This window comes from Globicephala melas, chromosome 14, assembly GCF_963455315.2.
Source record: "Globicephala melas chromosome 14, mGloMel1.2, whole genome shotgun sequence".
NCBI lineage: Eukaryota > Metazoa > Chordata > Mammalia > Artiodactyla > Delphinidae > Globicephala > Globicephala melas.
The window spans coordinates 218,087-237,027 of NC_083327.1; the positions used below are offsets into that span (position 1 = coordinate 218,087).

Consider the following 18,941-nt stretch of genomic DNA (forward strand, 5'->3'; position numbering starts at 1 on the left):
GCATCACCTAGAATATGCACAGCGACCACCTGCAGCTGAGGAGGATTCTGACCCCACCTGCAGAAGTAGGCCCATGCTCAGATGCGCATGTAGGAGAGAGGGTGGAGTTAGTTAAAAGTGTGACTGAATAGGGGAGCTCATTGAAGGGTTGTGTTTGGAGGAGTGGACTCCCAGCCCCGCCCTCACACTCCTGAAATGAGATGATTTCATTTTGAAACCAGTGAAACTGGCAAGAACTAGGGCAGCTAGTGTGAGTTTTTACACCCTAGAAAATTGTGTTTGGGGGAGATCCTATTACAGTTACTCCCCGCTTTTTCCTGCATAAGAAACCAGTCAATCGTTGACTTCAGGGAGCTTTCTGCACTCATTCTTAAATAGAAAATAACTGTCATTTGCATGATAGTTGAGTAAAGCTTCCAACGTGAGAGGGAGAAAAAGAGTGAAAACGTATCCTAGTAGGACCAGGGACAATTTAGGGAACAAAATAATTTAAGAAAAAACCCTAATTAGTATCCTGAGAGAGGTTTAAAAAGAGCTATAAAAAAGCTATAAAATAAGATTAGGGTGTTAATTAAAAAGAGAATGGTCAGAAAGCAAGAGAGGTCTCTTGGAAATGAAAATATGGTTGCTGAAATAAATTCAGTAGGAATTTAAAAAACTTCTCAGTATATAAAAAAGAAAGACACAATGGAAAATGTGATAGAAATACGTTAGAGAGGCTGCATCTGGGAGATCCAACATGTTACTATTAGAAACTCCAGACCCAGAACAAAAATGGAAGGAAGCTGTCAAAGGGCAACAAAATTCCCCACAGCTGAAAGTAGACATCAGGCCTCAGATTGAAAACAGTTACGCAAGATGAGCAAGAATAGACTCATACCTAGGCACCCTTCATTGTGAAACTTTAAAATACTGAAAAAATAAATTAAAATAGAATAAAATACTGAGAGGATACATCCATTCCAGAGAGAAAAATACTGGCCACCTAAAAAAAAGAGTTAAAATCTGACCTTATCATACTTGTCATCAGCACCATGGATCCTGGAAGGCATTAGAAAGATACCTCCAAAGTTTTTCAGGCACATAGTTTTCACCCTAGGGGTTTGTATCCAGCCAAACTATCAGTCATAAGTGGAGGCTGAAGAAGATATTTTGTACACAAAAGAAATTTGAAAAATTGGCCTCCTGTGCTACACCTTAAGCTATTTATAGAAATAATCCAGCAAAATGAGGCAATAAACCAAGAAGGAAGGTAATAGGGGATTCGGTGCAGATTGCAGCTAGTCTAGAGTGGAGAGGCTTCTATTGATTGTGTGATTGAGAGCTGAGAAACACCTTGAGGCATATTGTACTTACTTGGTATTAGGCACTGTTGGAAGGGAGGAGGGAGAGGAAGAGGAGAAGGAACTTGAACTCCAGAGGACAAAAGGCTATATGGACATAAACATGAAGCAAACTAAACTAAACTATCATTGATTTTTAACGTACTATTGGTGAGGAAGAGAAGAATCCACTTAAACTTGACACTATAGATGTCCCCCTTTTCAGTGACACACAGGGGTAATGACCACCTATCTAATTTGTTGTCCAAACCAGAACTTGTCCAAACTCCTTACACTTGAATAGTGTAAGGAGGCGCTCTAATGCTGTAACATCAGGACAACAGGTATAAACTGGAACAGCCCAAGGCGGCTTGGGGTATGTGGTCACCCTGCACAAGGGCAGTGACACTGGCACAGTATGGAACAAGGTGTAGTCTGTACACAGAGACACAGTACATCTGCAGTGGGCAATATTAATGTAATTGTAATAATGGCAATACTGTCTTGGTTTGCAGCTTTTATCGTCAACTTGCATGTAATCACTAATAAGTAAACTGTACTTAGTATGTATTAGTATTAAGTTGGTATGTACTGAAATGTATTGTGTACTAGTATGTACTTAGTATATATTAGGCTCTAAGTGTTTTTGCATATATTAACTCATTTAATCCTCTGAATAGCCTTATGAGGTTGGTGCTAATATCATTCCCACTTTTTTTTTTTTTTTTTTGCGGTACACGGGCCTCTCACTGTTATGGCTTCTCCCGTTGCGGAGCACAGGCTCTGGATGCGCAGGCCCAGCGGCCATGGCTCACGGGCTCAGCTGCTCCGCGGCATGTGGGATCCTCCCAGACCGGGGCACGAACCCGTGTCCCCTGCATCGGCAGACGGACTCCGAACCACTGTGCCACCAGGGATGCCCCATTCCCACTTTTGAGAACAGGTAACTAAGACAGGGAAGGAACTTGCCCAGGCTGTACCTATTTTAAGGTTGGATTGAGGCTTTGAGTTGAGGCTCTCTGCCTGTTCTCTTAAACCTTACTCCTTACTGACTCTCGAATAACAGAAGACTTAACTGCACATAGAACAGAGTATAAATTTCAACTTTGACAACGTAAAAGCTAGGTTTGGAAGGTAGACAGGAGGTAGAAAAAAGGGAAGATGGTATGAATGTCCTCATTTTACAAAGCGTGACATTGAGAGAGTTTATAGTTGATCAACAATGTAGGTTTTTAAGTATATCACTACAAGTCAAAGAGATCATGAGCAGTGGAATTACTCATGATGACATAACTTTACAGAGCAGTGTGGACATAGGAAAGAGTGTAAAGGAACTAAACCCTTACTTAGTAGTAAGTTAGAAAGTGAACAGATAATGCCTCCAATTTAGTGAGAAAATAGTCATGTAAGAGTATTACTTGGAAATGGAGAAGAGTTCAAAATAACAATAGTTGGACCTCCCTGGTGGCGCAGTGGTTAAGAATCTGCCTGCCAAGGCAGGGGACACGGGTTCGAGCCCTGGTCCGGGAAGATCCCACATGCTGCGGAGCAGCGAAGCCCGTGCGCCACAACTACGGAGTCCACGCTCTAGAGCCTGCGAACCACAACTACTGAGCCCACGTGTCACAACTACTGAAGCCCGCGTGCCTAGATCCTGTGCTCCATAACAAGAGAAGCCACCGCAATGAAGAGTAGCCCCCGCTCGCCGCAACTAGAGAAAGACTGCACGCAGCAACGAAGACCCAACACAGCCAAAAATAAATAAATAGTAATAAAAAAATAAATAAAAAATAACTATTGATGTAAACCTCATGAAAAAGGAAATCCAAACAGCCAGTAAACACAGAAAAGTGTATGACTTCATTAATAAGAGAAAAGTGAGTCAAAACCAAGGAAACTACATGCCAATCAGATTGACAAATACATAAATAAAGTCTGGTAGTTTCAGGTATTGTAGACCTGGAGTACTATGGGAATCTTCTACCCTGCTTATACTGGAGTATAAATCGACACAACTACTTTGGAAAGCATTTAGCACTCTCCATCAACTGAAGGTACATAAATAGCCTGTGAGCCAGCAGCCCTCACCCCCGCCCTGTGTAAATGCACCAGAATAACCGGTACAGCAGGATTCCTGTCCATGATTTGCATTAGCACAAACTGAAAACAAACCAAATGTCCATTAAGAGTCAAAAATTAAATAAATTTTGTGTATTCGTACAGTGGGAACACAATCCAGCAATAAAATTGAATGAACTAGAGCTACAGGCAGCAATGTGGATGAATTTTTTAAACCAACGTTGAGAGAAAGAAATAAGATAGAAAAGACTTCACATACTATGATCCTCTACATAAAGTTAGATGTTGACAAAACTAAACTCTTTTGTTAGGGATGCATGCAGGTTAAAGGAAATGATTGTCAAGAAGTGAGGATGGTGTTTAACCTGGAAGAGGGAAGGAGCTTGTGATGAGAAAAGGATATGGGGGGGGGGGGGTTTGAGATGCTGACAAGTATCAATACTTTCAGATTCGAGTAGTGTTTATGTAAGTATTCTCTTTTTATTTGTCACATTGACAGTTTTGTTCTGTGCACTTCTCAGTACACATATCGTATTTTACAATTAAAAACCTGCGTAAAGAATCGGTCGCTTCTTGAGTGCTGGATGTGGGAGTGGGATGAGACCATTTCATTTTAAGCCCTTCACTACTGTTTGCATTCGCATGTTCATTCATTCAGCATTAATTGAACATATTCTGTGTACCAAGCACTCTTCTAATTTTATGTGTTTTAACTCATGTAATCCTCACAAGAGCTCTGTGATATGGGAGCTTATCTCCATTTTATAGATGAGGAAGTTGAGGCCTAGAGTTATAGAACTTGTCCAAGGTTATATAGCTAATGGGTAGTGCCAGGCCCATTTGCCTCAGAGAATCTGAATTTTTACAATATAATCTAAAAGAGAAATTTAATTACTAATTATAAGCAAAAAAATTGCACATTAAAGAAAATGACACGTTTTCATCTATCCAGTTAGAGAAAAACACACAGTCTGTCTTTCACACACATACATCTTGTATTGGCAGGGATTTTCCTTATTAAGCAATTATTTATTGACCGTCTACGCTGTGCTAGGCACAGGTGCTGGGGGTAAACACTTAATAAAATACACCCCTATCTTCAAATAACTTGCACTCTAAGTGAGGAAGTAAGCCAACAGTTATAGTAGAGGTTATATACCAAGTGATACATCGCTGATGGCAGTGTAAAATCTCAGAAATCTTTTGGAAAGAAGTTTGGAGACAGGTACCTCAGAGCCTTAAAAATGTTCATTTGCTTTGATCTCAAACTCATTTTTATGGATTTATTGTAAGAACGTTATTCTCAATATGGAAAAAAGCTTTCATGCATAAAAACGGTTATTGTCTGATAATATTGAAAAGTTGGTAAGAATTTAAATGTGTAAAATGGTTAACCAGTAAACCCACTCAGTGGAATATTTTGTAGCCCACAAAAAAAAATCACGGTTATGAATCCCCTGATTATATGAGAAATGATTGATTTCAATGTTAAATGGAGAAAAGTTGAACATAAAATTTGATATCCAATATGATGGAAGCTTTGTCCCAGAAAAATCACCCTAGCCAGTGTACAGAAGGGAGGAAGGAGAGCAGATGACAGGAAGGAAAATTATTCCAAAGCCTTATCATTAGTCTTACTTAAGTAATAGAATATCAAGCAATTTTACTTTCTAACTTTTTTGGTTCCATATTTCCATGTAAGGGACATGAATTATGAATACTTTGTAGGAGAAGGATACACTTTTTCACAAAAATTTAACACTTCTAACACAATTAGAAGATTGATTAAACCATCATATTAAAAGTAGAGGAATTTTGCATTTCTTTTTCCTTTTTCCCCATTGAAAACTTGACTGGCTTTAGTAATGAAACATTAAAGAATTTGAAGTTCTTAGACTCTCAGTTTTTTAAACATGTTCTGAATATAAAAATATATGTTCATTGAGCAAATGTTTGTAAACAATGAACAGCTTCTTGAAGGAAATAGAAGCCACCTCTGCATGTACACACACCTAATCTGCTCTTTTGTCTTAAAAAAGTATCAAAAATATTTTGCCATGTCACTAAATACTCTTCTACATCAGACAATTTGATTAAGCTTTTGCATCATCTCCCAGGAAAAACGCACAGATATATTATGAATGTAGAACTCCTGAAGCCCATTCATTAACTCTGGTTGAGACCTCTTGTCATTCTTTTCTTAGTGGCTTCATGGCGCATTCCTTCAGACGGTGAGCTGTTTTTCTTTAAACCAGTCCCAATTTGGAGGCTCTTAGCTTTCTTCTAGGGTTTGGTTATAAACAATCTTATGACATCATGTTGGTAGATAAATCTTTGCCCACATCTTTGATTTCCTTAGGGTAAACCCCTGATGTAGGATTATTGTTAGGTACCAAGAGTTACTCTCCAGAAAGTGATACCAGTTCCTCTCCCAATGATGGCATATAATAGAGTTCCTCATTCTTTAAGTGATTGTTCAAAGCAGTTAAAAGGTATAAATATACCGTACTGTTTTCATAAGTATAGGAATTCTGATTGTTTATCGCTGCATAAGAAACCACCCCGAAACAGTGGCCTAAAACAATGACAGTCATTTATTTTGTTCACGAACCTGGAGGTTGAGTAGGATATTGATTCTTTTACTACACTCTTACTGACTGAAAACAATACCTATTTGACTAGCTCACAGTTCTGCAGGTCAGAAGTCCAGGCACAGCATGACTGGGTTTCCTGCTCAGATCCACACGGGAACATGTGAGTTCCCTCCTGAGAGTGTTAAAGCACGTGAAATTTAAGTGTAAGACATTGAGCCCCAAACGTTGGATGTTCACCATAGTTTGTGTGGGTCACAGAGCTGAAATCAAGATGTCAGTCTGGCTGTGTTAGCATCCAGAGGCTCTGGGAAAGAATGGCTCCGAGATTCTTCGGCTTGTTGGCATAATTCAGATTCTGCAGTTGCAGGACAGAGGTCCCCATTTCCTTGCTGGCTGTCATTCGGGGGACAGTCTCAGCTCCTAGAGGCCTCTCACTTGCCTTCCCTGCCACACCATTGGACTTCTTCAGAGCCAGCAATGGAGAGTCTCCCTCTTGTCCCTTTTGTACTTCAATTCAGGAAGAGTTCAGGTCCTTTTCATGGGGTGCCTGAGTAGGTCACATCCACCTAGAATAATCTCCCCATCTTAAAAAAACAACTGATTTTGAACCTTAATTCCGTCTGCAAAATCCCTTCACTGCAGCACCTAGATTTAGAGTTTGATTGGATAAGTGGAAGGTTTGTGTACTTCAGTAAGTAGGAGTCTTAGGGGCTCTGTTAGAATTCTGCCTATTGCAAGCAGTGTCCCCACTTCACGGACCGAAGTGTCTTATTTCCTGAAACTCCTAAGGGAGTTTATCAGTGTTCATTTTATTTCAGTGACCTTGGTGAATGGGAAGACTACCACCTCCGTGAGCAGGAATGGCACCCAGCTTCCTGAGTCCACAGTGTGGCTCTGCTACTTAGTGGTGTGACCTTGGCTGTGCTGCTCTACTTACTCTACTTCTCTGCCTCTGTTTCCCTCATCTGTAAAATAACATGGAGTTAGTGATTGTTCTTTCCTCGTACGGTTTGTTTTTTAAATAAATTTATTTTATTTATCTGTTTTTGGCTGCGCTGGGTGTTTGATACTGCTCTCGGACTTTCTCTACTTGCGTCGAGCGGGGGCTACTCTTCGTAGTGGTGTGCGGGCTTCTCATTGCGGTGGTTTCTCTTGTTGCAGAGCACGGGCTCTAGGCGCGCAGGCTTCAGTAGTTGTGGCACGCGGGCTCAGTGGTTTTGACTCGGGGGCTCTAGAGCGTAGGTTCAGTAGTCATGGCACACGGGCTTAGTTGCTCCGAGGCACGTGGGATCTCTCTGGACCAGGGCTCGAACCCGTGTCCCCTGCACTGGCAGGCAGATTCTTAACCACTGCGCCATCAGGGAAGCCCCCTCTTAGGGTTTTGATGATTAGATTTAATGCCCAGGGAACTCCAGGAACAGTGCTTGACTGTAAATTGCTTTAAAAGTGATTACTTTGGGAGCTTCCCTGGTGGTGCAGTGGTTGAGAGTCCACCTGCCTGCCGATGCAGGGGACACGGGTTCATGCCCGATCCGGGGAAGATCCCACTTGCCGCGGAGTGGCTGGGCCCGTCAGCCATGGCTGCTGAGCCTGCGCGTCCGGAGCCTGTGCTCCGCAATGGGAGAGGCCACAACAGTGAGAGGCCCGTGTACCGCAATAAAAAAAATAAAATAAAGTGGTTACTTTAAAAAAAAATGCTTTTGAATCTGCAATTATGCAATTCAGGTGTGTTAAGCATGTTCATTAATAGGAGTTCCTACTATAAAGAGACCCACAAATAAAAATAGAACTTTTCTTTCTTCTTCTTAACTATTTCTGACTTGCTATGTTATACGTATATGCCTTTTATGGTGGGCTGCCACAAATTTATGTTGGAAAAAGTGGAATTTAAATAAATCTTTACTATGCTAATTTGATAGATTTTGATAACTCATTTCACTAGCATGGTACGATATTACCAGTAGCAGACTAAAATCTGAGTTCACTTCTGGCTCTGCCCCTAAATCCTGATGAGTCCTATAGCTGGAAAGGCTTTTGGATATTATACTACGAATTAGTTATAACATTTACTCTGTTTGTTTAGGAAAAACTGGAGGAGTGCCTAAAGCAGTTAAAGGAGGAAAGAGTAATAAGACTTAAGGCTGATAAATGAGTCAATGAAGTAAACAATTGCTTATACTTTTGGGAGTGTTTTGGTTTTATTTCGATTTGATTTTAATCCATATACACATAGTTTGTAAACTTTATAACTGTAATATGTTGCAAATTGGTTGTATCATATGGACTTTTGCATTTACTGGTATTTAGTGATCATATGATCTATATTCCAGAAAGCATGTTTTTAAAAATATGAAAATCTCGTTGTGTGTGTGTGTGTGTATGTGTGTGTGTGTGTATGTGTGTGTGCCCACATGCGCTTTATGACATTAGCTTATGATCTGTTCATGATTCTTTGATTCAAGAAAGCACTTCTTGTGCATATACTATATATACAGTAGCATAAAAGACATGATGAGACTCTCCTGGCAATGAATTAGGAAAGTGAATCATTTAAATAAATTTAAGATATTGGAAAACTTCTAAGAATGCAATGAAAGATAAAAATATATACTATAAGAATTACATTAGGTAATGTGCATGAAAGCAGGGCATAATCTAAAAAGTTCTAAATATACTTTATCAGAGGTTGAGCGTAGGGAGGAATTTTTCAAAGTGCATATCCACTGGATTGGCGGACACTCATTCAATAAATGGTGAGCACCTGCTTATATAAGGCAAAAGGGGCATCATGAACATAACAGCCTTTCTGAGAAATACTGGAGTTGACCTTATAGGGGGTTTTAAGTGCATAGGTGATGAGCGGAAGGGGAAGAGTGCACGGGAGTGAATATTTTGAAGGAGCCAAAGAAAACATTGGTGATCGTACATTTAATAAATTGGGTTGGGTATGATTTAGGACTTTTAAACGTAAGCATTAGATATTTTGTTCACTAAAGTTAATTCTTAACATTCAGCAGAGTTGTAATATGTTTTGTTCAGATCAGATTCTATAATTCACTTTCTAATTTAAGGGAAACTTAAAGCAGGTAATTTTCTGATGTGGAATGAGGCTCCATTATGAATTGAACCAGTTAGAAATGTGATCTTTCGTGAAAGATCATTAATAAAACGATAACTTTGGTTTACTTATATACCACCTAAGCGTTATATAGGAAACTTTGTTGGGTGCCTGGGGGTTTTGGTTATTATGTGATAATGGTCTCTGTCTTTACTGGTGGAGAGTTAGGTTAATTACAGATTAATTACATTTTGAGTGTTTTAGTTTTGTTCCTTGAAACTAGGCAAGACTACTTTTGATGACAATGAGAAAAAAATCATGTCAGACATTTTCCGTCTTCTTTTATAGCTAGAACATGAAAATGCCCAGTTAAGAAATGTAACTTTCTCTTTGTCTGAAGCCCTTCATGTCCACAAGCATGATCCTGGATGATGAAGGTGTTTTGGGCAGCATTGAGAATTCTTTTCAGAAGTTCCATGCTTTCTTGGATCTCCTTAAAGATGCTGGGTTAGTTCATTTCTCTTCATGGCGTTCTTCTCTTTGCGACTATAATGGTAGTTTGCTGAGGAACTGGAGCAATTTTCATCACTTATGTGGCCATATTTAGCCAAATTTAGTGTAATTATAGGTAATATAGTTGACGTTTTAAAAGGAGGAATTAAATTTTTTAAGAAATGCAAATAGGGGAGCCTGCTTTGGTAGAGTGGGGAGCCCATTATAAAAGAGTAACCTGTAGACAGAGTAATTAGTAGGTACAGTTTTTTGTAAAGACTAAATTGAAAGCAGTTTTCATTGAAAATATTCGGGAATGGATAAGAATTTTCCTATCTTTCATTTACTTTGCTTGTTTGATAAGTTTGAATTAAAGTTATTTTTGTCTTAGACATAAAAATTATTATTAATCTGCAGGGAAGATATAGGTCAGTGGTTCTCAACCGTGAGCAATTTTGCTGAAAGAGGGAAGTGGAGATTGATAGTTGATGGAGTGGTGTTTTGTCAGTGAATGAGTTGGTGTTGGGAAGGAAGGAACAAACACATTCTTGGAAACTGGAGTAAAGGTGGTAAAGAAGTGTGGGAATGGAGGTGTGACTGGCAGTGGACGGGGTGCACGGTACATGTTGAAGCTGCTAGTGAGACAGTGGGATGTCTCCTAGAGGATGAATCTGGAAAGGGCTGAGAATTTGGGGGAGAGAGAGGCTTGTAGTATGGAGTAGGATGTTGGCTTTTAAGATTTTAGAAGTATTTCATGATTGTAGGTCTGGGGAAATCTAAACTGCTCTTCTGTGATTATAATAACCTTTATCTTTTCTCCTCTCCTCCTCTGGTCCAGGCTTGGGCAGCTGGCCACAATGGCTGGTATAGATCAGTCAGATTTTCATTTACTAGGTCGTCCCCAGATGAATTCTACTGTTAGTAGTCCACCTAAAGAAGAAAAGAAGGCACTTGAAGAAGAAAAATCAGAGTCAAAGCAGAGTGCCCCAGGACCAACGCAAAATCTCCAAGTAAGTGGAGAGGACAGCACTTAAGGATTCTAAGAGTGATTAGCAAAAAGGAAATGACCAAGTCAGAGAGAAAATAATAATGGTCAGTCTCTAATAGTTCACGTGCTCGGGAGCTAGAAGACTCTGGAGTCCTCTCCAAATCTGAGATTAGTAAATGTGGGCCCGTTTCATGATACTGTATTGTTGTACATAAGAAAACTGGAAGTTCTTTAGAAAGTGTATGAGTTAAAGCAAACTCTCCTTAATGAAGAAAGAAAACATTACAGAAAATATCCCAAATTTTAAGTTGTATAAATGTCTGTTCTATTCATATTTTATCTAGGTTTCTATTTGTATGCAGTCAGCTTAACAATGAAGGAACACTAATGGAGGTACACGTACTGATATAATTTTTAAAATAAGTAATCTTGACATAGCTGATACGTAAGATATTACAGTGACTCACCTGATCATGGGAATGGGAGGGGAAACCTGTCAGCTTTTCCTCCAGCCTCACTTGGAGCCCCCTTCGCCCAGCTCAGCCAATCTCAGACTGGTCTTAGGAACTGACTGGTCTTGGGAACTGACAGTCTGGTCACAAACTATATTATATACTGTTTACATGTGCCTGGGGGATAGCAAAGAAATTAATTTTCTTACAGAGTAGGGTTTTATTTTTAGTGAGGGGAAGGAAATGGGTAATAACTACCCCAGTCACCAAAGTCTGAAAATGTAGCGGACATAGCCTTGGATACAGCTAGGTTAAGCTGAGAATCACTTGGCAGGATATAATTAGAGAAAAACTGGCTCTGAAATCTTCTGAATAATCAATTGACTGTGTTAATAATAAGATCACAGAGTAACACTGAAGTTTTGAACTCTACTTTTTAATGGTTGGCTTTGTTCATCACTGAATTTTTGCCTTGTCTTTTGTCTTTCCCTCCAGTTTCAGAAAATTACAGGTGATGCTGGGATTCCTTTGCCTGTCGACTCCTTCCATGTTCCAGTCTCTACTCAGGAGGCCTTAGAAACTTCCAAAGACAAGCTGGGGGTCGCAGTCACAGAGCAGCGGCAGGAGTCTTTTGAAGATTTCATTGCTAGAACATGTTCTCCTTCAGCAGACGTCATTTCTGGAACTGGAAGTCAAAGAAAAGAAGAGGAATTACCTAGAAATAGCAGGTCTTCTTCAGAGAAAATGACCAGAGCATAATATACCAAAAACTACTCTGCTAAGAAACAACCTGGGAAGGACCTGCATTCCTGCTCTGACTCACCTGTAAAGCAGAAAAGCAAAGGAATTGGGCAAAATAATTCTTTGCTTAATGAACCAATTAGAAGTGAGTCTTCGAAAAAACACATTTCTGTTAAGAAAGAGAGTACAATAGTGACTGTTTCTTCAAAGACAACTAAAAGTAAACTCAGTCTACTAGAACATTCTGAAAGTGATACTCTTGGATCTGATTGTGAATTTCCAGAAAGCATCCATATTCCATCACGCCTAACATAGGTCTAAATCTTTTAAAATCTTTTAAAATTATGTTTTTGCCTTCAAATTTTAATAAATTATTTATGTTTTTATTATAGCATATGTTGTTTAAAAATACTTGACTGGAAGCCATTAGAGAAAGATTTATCTATACTTTTTTATTATAATGAAAGTTTTGGTGTATTTTTCCTTGTGACAGTTTGCACCATTCATTCAGCTAGTGTTTACTGAGGGCTTCATATGTACAGTACTTTTCTGGGTGCTATTGCTTTCAGCAGTGAACAAAATAAAGCTTTTGCTCTCCTGGAACTAACACTCTGTGGTGGGAGAAAACATAAACAACAAAACAGGGTAAGGGGTAAAAAGAGATGGGAATAATAAATGGAATAGTTTTACCATTTGGTTAACTGTCAAACTATTATAAATCGTATGGCCAGAAGCCATTGACATATTTTAATTCACAATAACCAGAGAGCATCAAACAATTTACCAAGGCACTTAACAGTGTTTATGGATTACAGCAACACTATGAGGTAGGGAACTATTACCATCCCCATTTATAGATGAGGAGTCTGAGGAGACATTATGTGAGTTGCCCAGAATTACACAGCTGTAAGTAAGTGGGAAGCTGGGATGTGACCAGAACCCATGCTCTTTTTTTTTAATGTATGGACTTTATTATGTTTCATTTGTTTCTGATTTATGTGATTTTTTTAAAGATTTTTTTTGATGTCGACTATTTTTAAAGTCTTTATGGAATTTGTTACAGTATTGCTTCTGTTTTATGTTTTGGTTTTTTGGTCACAAGGCACGTGGGATCTTAGCTCCCCAACCAGAGATCGAACCCTCACCCCCTCCATTGGAAGGCGAAGTCTTAACCACCGGACCACTAGGGAAGTCCCCCTTCTGTTGTGATTTTTTTATGGCAGTTTTTTTAAATTTTATTTTTTATTGACGTATAGAATTACAGTGTTCTGTTAATTACTGCTGCACAGAAAAGTGACTCATTTATACATTTATATACATTCTTTTTCATATTCTTTTCCATTACGGTTTATTACAGGATATTGAATATAGTTCCCTGTGCTATACAGTAGGACCTTTTGGGGTTTTTTAAAATACATCCACTTTTAAAAAAATAAATGTATTTATTTTATTTTTGGCTGTGTTGGGTCTTCATTGCTACACGCGGGCTTTCTGTAGTTGCGGTGAGCAGGGGCTACTCTTCTATGCGGTGTGCAGGCTTCTCATTTTGGTGGCTTCTCTTGTTGCAGAGCACGGGCTCTAGGTGCATGGAGTTCAGTAGTTGTGGCACACAGGCTTCAGTAGCTGTGACTCGCAGGCTCTAGAGCGCAGACTCAGTAGTTGTGGCAAAATAGTCAATAATTTAATACTGAATGGAGAATTAAGGACTCTAGAGCTAACCTTTGGAGAAAAGTAAGAACAGAAAAGATAAGATTTGGAACACTCATTATCCCTGTTTTCATATAACAGGGTTTCTTGTCATCCAACTATTCGTTATCTACATCCTAATTTTAAGGTGTCTATAGATTCCAGCCCTTCTAAGTCAGCAAACTGATCATCCTGTTTCAGCAAATTACTCACTGATGGATTCATAACATAAACATAATACCGTATAATAGAAATAAAATTCAACTTTAAAGTGAAATTCTGAATTTTAAAGATATAATATCATGAAGCCATTGTAAATAATACCAGAGATCTGCTGGGTTAAACATACAAAGCCATTGATAAATGAGAATGTGTAGTTAACAATTTAAAAAAGAGATACAATAGAAGTAAAAGAAAAAACAATTGAGTATCAAATAATTAAGAGAAGGCCTTGGAAAACTGTTGAATTTTTACCAGAATTAGCCTGTTTGAGCTGCTGACATTGAACATGCAGTGAAGGACAGTTTACTGTCCCATAAACCAGTTTTGCTGAAATAATCACTCAAAACAAAATGTAATTCTTTTTTTTTAATTGTGGCACTTGTGCTTAATTAAAATTTAACCTAAATTTTACTGGCTATAAGAGAAAATATACTGGATTCGTTTATATAATAACATATTTTGACATAAATTTCAAATGAAAATTATTTTCAAATGTATTTTCAATTACTCTTCAGTCACTACAGATGATTTTAAGTATATGGATTTTTTTTTTCATGTACAAATCATCCTTGAAAAATAAGGATTCTTTTACTTGAGTAGGACTTATCTTAATCCAGAGATCAGATCTAGGTCCAATAGACAAAATTTTAAAACTTAAAATTTTCTAATAGTAAAAGGCACTTAAAAGGTTAAAACCTCCTAACAGACCAGCATTCCGACTATAGAATCAGCTGATTTATGGGAAGTGAGCATTTTGTTATCAAAATACTCATCCACAGCTGAGTGAGCCTATAGCATGGATACATGGTAGATTTCTGTACCAGAAATTGGATGAGCTTGTGTGTGGATCTCCTTCCAAATGCTAAGATTTCAAGGGCTTAACTGAGACCAGAACAGCATTTTCCAAAGTTGCTAGAAACAAAGAGGCCTTTAAAATGTTCCACTGACAAAGGGTTGTAGAGCCAAATAAAGTTTAAAAACACTTCAGACCAAACTCTACTTAACAGTGAAATTCACAGAGCACATTATAGCTCATTCCACATCTCAAAAGTCCTGCAGTCACGAAACATGTTTAAATTTACTGAACCCAGGATTTCTCAAGTTTATTTTACTACAAAATCCTTTTTCTTACATTTTTTTTCTTTTTTGTTGACTTCACATTCACTAATGTCCCATGGGAGCATAGGTGATATTCAAAATATTTAACAAACTTCAAGTGAAGGCGCTAAACAATTAGGAAGCTGTCTGACTAATTAGACTGACCCTAAAACTAGTGTTCTTTGGATCACTATTTAGAGGAAAAATCTGGTTTAAAACTGAGATCTTAATTGATAATCTAACGCCATCAATCTGCAAAGTTGCCTTAATTAGTAGGGGTTTTTTTTCTTTTTTTTGGTTACAGTTGCTGGACTTTGTGTAGCTGATATAATGTAAATCATTTCAAAAAGGTCAAATGTATGATGTCACATGTTTTCTAGCATCAAATCCATTTCACTAAGTCTAAAATAATCTCTTTCAAGAGATGCAATATTTTTTTAACCCTGGAAGGTTCGGTTCTAACCTTAAAATAACTTAAAGACACTTTTCAAAACTAAACTAAAAATTGAAAAAATAAATAATAAGTAGAAAAGGGCAAGAGCTGAACTAAGAGACATTTTCACTGGCCATTAAAAAAATTCTCTTCTTAAATCTGATTTTTAAAAATTAATAGAAAAGACTGGCAATTAACTTATTTTCCCTGGTGACTACTGCCTGTTTGGGGTGATACAAACATTTACCTAGATAACTGTGCTTTAGGAGTAATAAGAATTATATTTTTGGTCTCTGTCCCAGTTTCTGCCACAGAGTTTCTAAAACCCTTGGTATTTCCTAAGTGATGAGATGATAATGGTGTCTTTTGTTATGTTAACAAGGTGATCTTTAGAAAGCACCTAAGGATGGGAGCGGGCAGCCTGTGGAGTCAACCTTGTGATTAGAGGTTGGACCTTTCAGTCCTACCCCCTTGCCCTCAGGGCAGGGAAGAGCCACTCAAGACTGAGCTCAATCGCCCATGGCCAATGAGTTATCCAGTCACGCCTGTGTACTGAAGCCTCCATAAACCCCCAAGGACAGGGTTCAGGGAGCTTCCCAGTTGGTGAGCACATGGAGATTTGGGGAGAGTGGGCTCCATGATTTCTCCCCATACCTCGTCCTATACATGTTTCCTATCTGGCTGTTGCTGAGTTTTATCATTTTATAATACACCGGTTAATCTAGTTAATAGAATATTTCTGTGAGTTCTATGAGTCACTTGGGCAAATTAATTAAAGCTAAGAAGGGGGTCGTTGGAACCTCTGATCTGTGGTACAAGGGTCAGAAGCACAGGTGACAACATATACTTGGTGACTGGCACCTGAAGTGTGTGTGTGCATTCCTGCTGGACTGAGCCCTTAACATGTGAGATCTGATGCTATCTACAGGAAGATAGTGCCAGAATTCAGTTGAATTATAGGACACCCAGCCGTTTGAGCACTGCTACGCTCTCTCATTGGAAATGGGGTGCTCAGGACCACTTAATGCTTTCCAGGCTCTGGCTTCTGTGAATTCATGACAACAGTAACCTCTGAAACATACACATGTACCTTTGCCACAAAAAACTTCTGATAGACACATAAGAAATTAATAAAAGTTGCTAAGAAAGGGGGTAAGGGACCTAACATTGGTTGGATGAGGGGGAAAAATATTCCAGAAGGAATTACTACTACTATCTATCTTTTGATAGTATGTGATTTTTAAATATGTGATCTCATTAGATTTTCCAAATACAAATAAACAAGATAATTATCATTTTTTTAAAAAAAGGCTGAAGAAAATGTAGTTTTATATACTTCAGGAAAAAGAAAATTGAGGGAGGATTTGATTATAGTGTTCAGTAGGCCAAGAAATGTGAATAAAGAAAGAATTACTATAAAGGGGCCAGAAAAATGATTTAGGAGACAAGACTTTAGGAGACACTTTCTGATAAGCAGAGCAGTAACTCTTGCCCATTTCCTTTGTTTTTGGCCACGAATGGTTAAAGGCTCCTGTGAGAGGGCTACAAGGGGACTAGTGTCACATCAAGTGGATAGCTTAGATCCTGATACCAACTACTGGAAATTATCCAGGGCCCAGGAAAGAAGTACTGGTAAGCTGCAGTTGCCAGCACGGTGCTTGGTAGATGTAAATATTTGTGGGTCTGCTAAATTAATGGTAAGACTATAATTCATAATATCTTGCACACAAACTAGATTGGTAAGTTTTCAGTGGATGACTTTATTACCATTCCGAACTCAGTTAGATGGAACAGTACTCCTCAATGACTGAGAAATCAATCTTCCTCAATCTTCATGTATCACCATCTGCAAACATTGCTCTCTGTCACAGATTACCTGCCTTCAGCTATGGATGAGACAGTGAGATGCATTTCATTCTCCTCTTCCTGGATACACAGAACAAAACCTTTTCTAACCTCCCTTGGAGCCAGGCAGAGGTCAAGTTTTTGCATTCTTGTTGAAAGGGTATGGGTCTACCACTTTCAGGCCTGGTCAGGAGATATTATGCATGATTGCCCATGTTCCCTTCTGCTGTAGTTTAGGTAGTCATGCATTTAAGACAACATCTCAAGGTGGAGGGGGCATGGGTTCCTGATTCACTACTTGAAAGCAATCTGCTAAGAATGAACCACCTAATTCACACGGGTCTCTGACAAGAGAAATAAACATATTAAGTTAAGACACTTGGCTTTCAGGAGTGTTTGTTATACTACCTAGCATCAATTACCTTGAGTAATTCATTGCTAAACTGGTACACTGGTAATAACCACGGACTAGTGATGAGTCTACTTAATTCCAATCCTCTCCATTTCTCATTGCTGATTTACTCTATACTCACCAGAAATTATTTTTCATAGGACTTCTTGATGACCATGTCAGTCTAGAATTATCCATAGTACCTCTATGTCTATCTCTTCCTCCAATTCAACTTCCCAGTAGGGGACTGGCATTACCCCTCTGTGTAGATACAACCATGGAGGATCAGGTCCTAACGAGATCGTATCTAGAAGGGCCCTGTTCTGCAAGGTTAATGGTTTATTTTGCTATACCTTGGATTCATATGTTGATTTAAAATAAAAAGTGACATGATTTTTGAAGGTTGAAGCTGAGTGGCTGAACCAAATTTCTATAATCAAGTTAACATATATTTTCCCCCTGAGTCTGTACTAGGTCATTTCTTAAAAATTATTTTTTCTATCCTATGAATCTATATGTTTACATGAGCATTAGTTATTATTCCCAACGTCTATGTTATGGACGGAAAATAGGATTCTTCTTGTGTCCCAACTCAAATCAAACAGTAAAGCATTGTTTACATTATACAAGGTTTACATTGCACAGGACTGTTTATATTCTACAAGGATCCTGAGGTCATGTCTAGACCCAATGGGGAAAAATGTCATAATAGATTAGTAAGGACTGTAATGCAGATGGAAGGGGAAAGTGGCGGCATATGTGCTAGGCATTTATTTCCCCAACTGAGGTCATTTCCTTGTCATGTATCACAACGCTACTGTAGTTGCTCATGTGCTGCAATCCACTGCCCCCCCATCCACCCATCTAACATTTTTGAGGACTTAATCTGTGCCAAGGACTCTACTCTCTGCCTGAAAGGCAAGTGAAAAATACAACCCAGGTCTTTCCTGAAGGAGCACATAAAGGAAGACTGATCTCTGAATAGTAAGTGACACAAGATAATGGCTGAATGGGTGGTTGCTTTTTATCGTGTACTTGCAGGATAGAAAGAAGAGAGAAAAATAGCTCCAAAGAGTTGGACAGTTATATTATCATTGATTTTCGAGTGACCACCAATTAAAGGGCATGCTTAGCAGCTAGAAATGAGGACCTCATTAGATGACTACAAGAGCCAGACACTTTCAAAACGTTCCCCTAAACTCTCAGTTCCATTTTCATTTCATGAAGAGACAGCTTGGGAAGTCAGAGGTCATGCTCTTGTATGTCCACAACAGGGATGACTTAAGGCACCGGTAAGCTCCTGCTGAGCTGCCACCTAAGGTCATACGACTGTGAATCATGGCGGGATATAATGACTTGGGCAACATTCTTTCCTGCAAATACGTACAAGATGGATGATGAACAGTATTGAAGTATAATATATGGTGCCGATCATGAATTTAAATTCCCTCAGAAATGGAGGAGAAACAATTAGCAAAGGGCATTCTTGACTTCGTTGAGCAGCAATGCCTCTCTGACTCCCGAGACACTCATTTTCAGC

General features: G+C 38.7%; 1 protein-coding gene across 1 annotated transcript in view; it reads left to right on the top strand.

Annotated features, from left to right (window-relative positions):
• The window catches only part of LOC115850842 (centrosomal protein of 78 kDa-like), a 71,769-nt gene that overhangs the window by 16,922 nt on the left and 35,906 nt on the right, over nucleotides 1–18,941 (top strand). Inside the window, exons 8-10 of the mRNA XM_060283955.1 lie at nucleotides 9,454–9,560; nucleotides 10,384–10,555; nucleotides 11,481–11,670. Coding sequence (XP_060139938.1) covers nucleotides 9,454–9,560; nucleotides 10,384–10,555; nucleotides 11,481–11,670 — 469 coding nt within the window. The remainder of the gene's footprint in view (nucleotides 1–9,453; nucleotides 9,561–10,383; nucleotides 10,556–11,480; nucleotides 11,671–18,941) is intronic.